The 2441-nt window shown below is 59.8% G+C and overlaps 1 protein-coding gene across 1 annotated transcript; it reads left to right on the plus strand.

Moving 5' to 3' along the window:
- The first annotated feature begins 528 nt into the window (after positions 1-528).
- On the plus strand, positions 529-2134 carry LOC109876413 (vegetative cell wall protein gp1-like). The gene is made up of 3 exons (XM_031816877.1): positions 529-1003; positions 1102-1296; positions 1395-2134. The coding sequence occupies exons 1-3, from the start codon at positions 529-531 to the stop codon at positions 2132-2134; spliced, it is 1410 nt and encodes a 469-aa protein (XP_031672737.1).
- Positions 2135-2441: the final 307 nt, after the last annotated feature.

Here is a 2441-nt window from a genome sequence, read left to right on the forward strand (position 1 = left end):
TTAACGGATAAATAAATCGTTTGAGTTAATTGAACTTGTTAGGTTTCACAGAGATTGGTGTTGTCACGGTGCTGAAGATGAATTCTGTCTCTGCTACCTTCCATCTCCTTCCTGCCACAATGTTACAGAGGTGCATTGTTTTTTTACAGAGGAAAACCTGGTTCACACTAATGGTGACTTGTTTGGTATTCAAGGTGATGTATCCTCTGAGATCCATTTAAAGGTGGACCTACAGGGGGTGGATGCAACCTTTCATTTTTGTGTTGAATTGATAAATTAATTCCAGTGGGATCGATGTGGATTTAATCTGCTGTGCCTCTTGACATCTAGCCAAGAGTCTCTCCCTCCCATTTTCAACAGCCAGAAGACTGATGATAGATGAGTTGCCCGCTCTCTACTCCCACCCCCCATCCTATTGGCCAGCCCAACACACATCTGCACATTGAAGGAGGTCACCAACATACGGTCAAATGTCATATAGTCCTACACAAGTATACTGAGAGAGGAATTTATATCACAAACAGTAAAATGCTGCAAGGAGAAAGAAAACACATCGGTCCCCCAACTCCCCTGTCCCCCAAATCCCCTGTCCCCCAACTCCCCTGTCCCCCAACTCCCCTGTCCCCCAACTCCCCTGTCCCCCAACTCTCCTGTCCCCCAACTCCCCTGTCCCCCAACTCCCCTGTCCCCCAACTCTCCTGTCCCCCAACTGCTCTGTCCCCCAACTCTCCTGTCCCCCAAATCCCCTGTCCCCCAACTCCCCTGTCCCCAAATCCCCTGTCCCCCAACTCCCCTGTCCCCCAACTCCCCTGTCCCCCAACTCCCCTGTCCCCCAACTCTCCTGTCCCCCAACTCCCCTGTCCCCCAACTCCCCTGTCCCCCAACTCTCCTGTCCCCCAACTGCTCTGTCCCCCAACTCCCCTGTCCCCCAAATCCCCTGTCCCCCAAATCCCCTGTCCCCCAACTCCCCTGTCCCCCAACTCCCCTGTCCCCCAACTCCCCTGTCCCCCAAATCCACTGTCCCCCAACTCCCCTGTCCCCCAACTCCCCATGTCCCCCAAATCCCCTGTCCCCCAACTCCCCTGTCCCCCAACCCCCTAGGCCCTGCAACTCCCCTGTCCCCCAACTCCCCTGTCCCCCAACTCACCTGTCCCCCCAACCCCCTAGGCCCTGCAACTCCCCTGTCCCCCAACTCCCCTGTCCCCCAACTCCCCTGTCCCCCAAATCCCCTGTCCCCCAACTCCCCTGTCCCCCAACCCCCTAGGCCCTGCAACTCCCCTGTCCCCCAACTCCCCTGTCCCCCAACTCCCCTGTCCCCCAACCCCCTAGGCCCTGCAACTCCCCTGTCCCCCAACTCCCCTGACCCCCAACTCCCCTGTCCCCCAACCCCCTAGGCCCTGCAACTCCCCTGTCCCCCAACTCCCCTGTCCCCCAAATCCCCTGTCCCCCAACTCCCCTGTCCCCAAACCCCCCTGTCCCCCATCTCCCCTGTCCCCAAACCCCACTGTCCCCCAACCCCCTAGGCCCTGCAACCCCCCCCCCCCAACTCCCCAGGTCTCCCAACCCTCCTTCACCCCAACTCCACTGTCCCCCAACTCCCCTGTCCCCCAACCCCCCTGTCCCCCAACCCCCCTGTCCCCCAACTCCTCTGTCCCCCAACTCCTCTGTCCCCCAACCCCCTAGGCCCTGCAACCCCCGCCCCCCAACTCCCCAGGTCTCCCAACCCTCCTTCACCCCAACCCCCCTGTCTCCCAACTCCCTAGGTCTCCCAACCCCCCTGTCTCCCAACCCCCTAGGCCCTGCAACTCCCCTGTCCTCCAACCCCCTAGGTCGTGCAACTCCCCTGTCCCCCAACCCCCTAGGCCTCACAACCCCCCTGTCCCTCAACTCGCCAAGCCCCCCAGGCTTCCCAACCCCCCAACACATCAGGCTCCCTGTTCCCCAACGCAAGGCTCCCCAGCTCCCCGTTCCCCAATGCCCTAGGCTCCCCAGGTCCCCCAACTCCCCAGGTCCCCCAACTCCCCAGGTCCCCCAACTCCCCAGGTGCCCCAACTCCCCAGGTGCCCCAACTCCCCAGGTGCCCCAACTCCCCAGGTGCCCCAACTCCCCAGGTGCCCCAACTCCCCAGCCCTAAGCTCGCTCAACCACCTCCAGCTCCAGTGGCCCCTGTCCTGTGACATCTCAGACCAATGTCTATTGTTGCATTCCAAATGGCATTCTATTCCCTTCATAGAACACTATGGGTTCTGGTCAAAACCAGTGCACTGCTGTATATAGGGAACAGGGTGTCATTTGGAATGGAACCAATACCCTGTCGGCTCTGTAGGAATGTCACTCTGGGGAGGGGGATGGTTGGGGTTATTTAATGACAGGGCCAGGCAACCTGTCTGTCCTCACGTCGGCCCCTGTGGATTAAGATGCAGCTGTAGTCCCCACGGCCA

This window comes from Oncorhynchus kisutch, unplaced genomic scaffold, assembly GCF_002021735.2.
Source record: "Oncorhynchus kisutch isolate 150728-3 unplaced genomic scaffold, Okis_V2 scaffold889, whole genome shotgun sequence".
NCBI classification, from domain to species: Eukaryota; Metazoa; Chordata; class Actinopteri; order Salmoniformes; family Salmonidae; genus Oncorhynchus; species Oncorhynchus kisutch.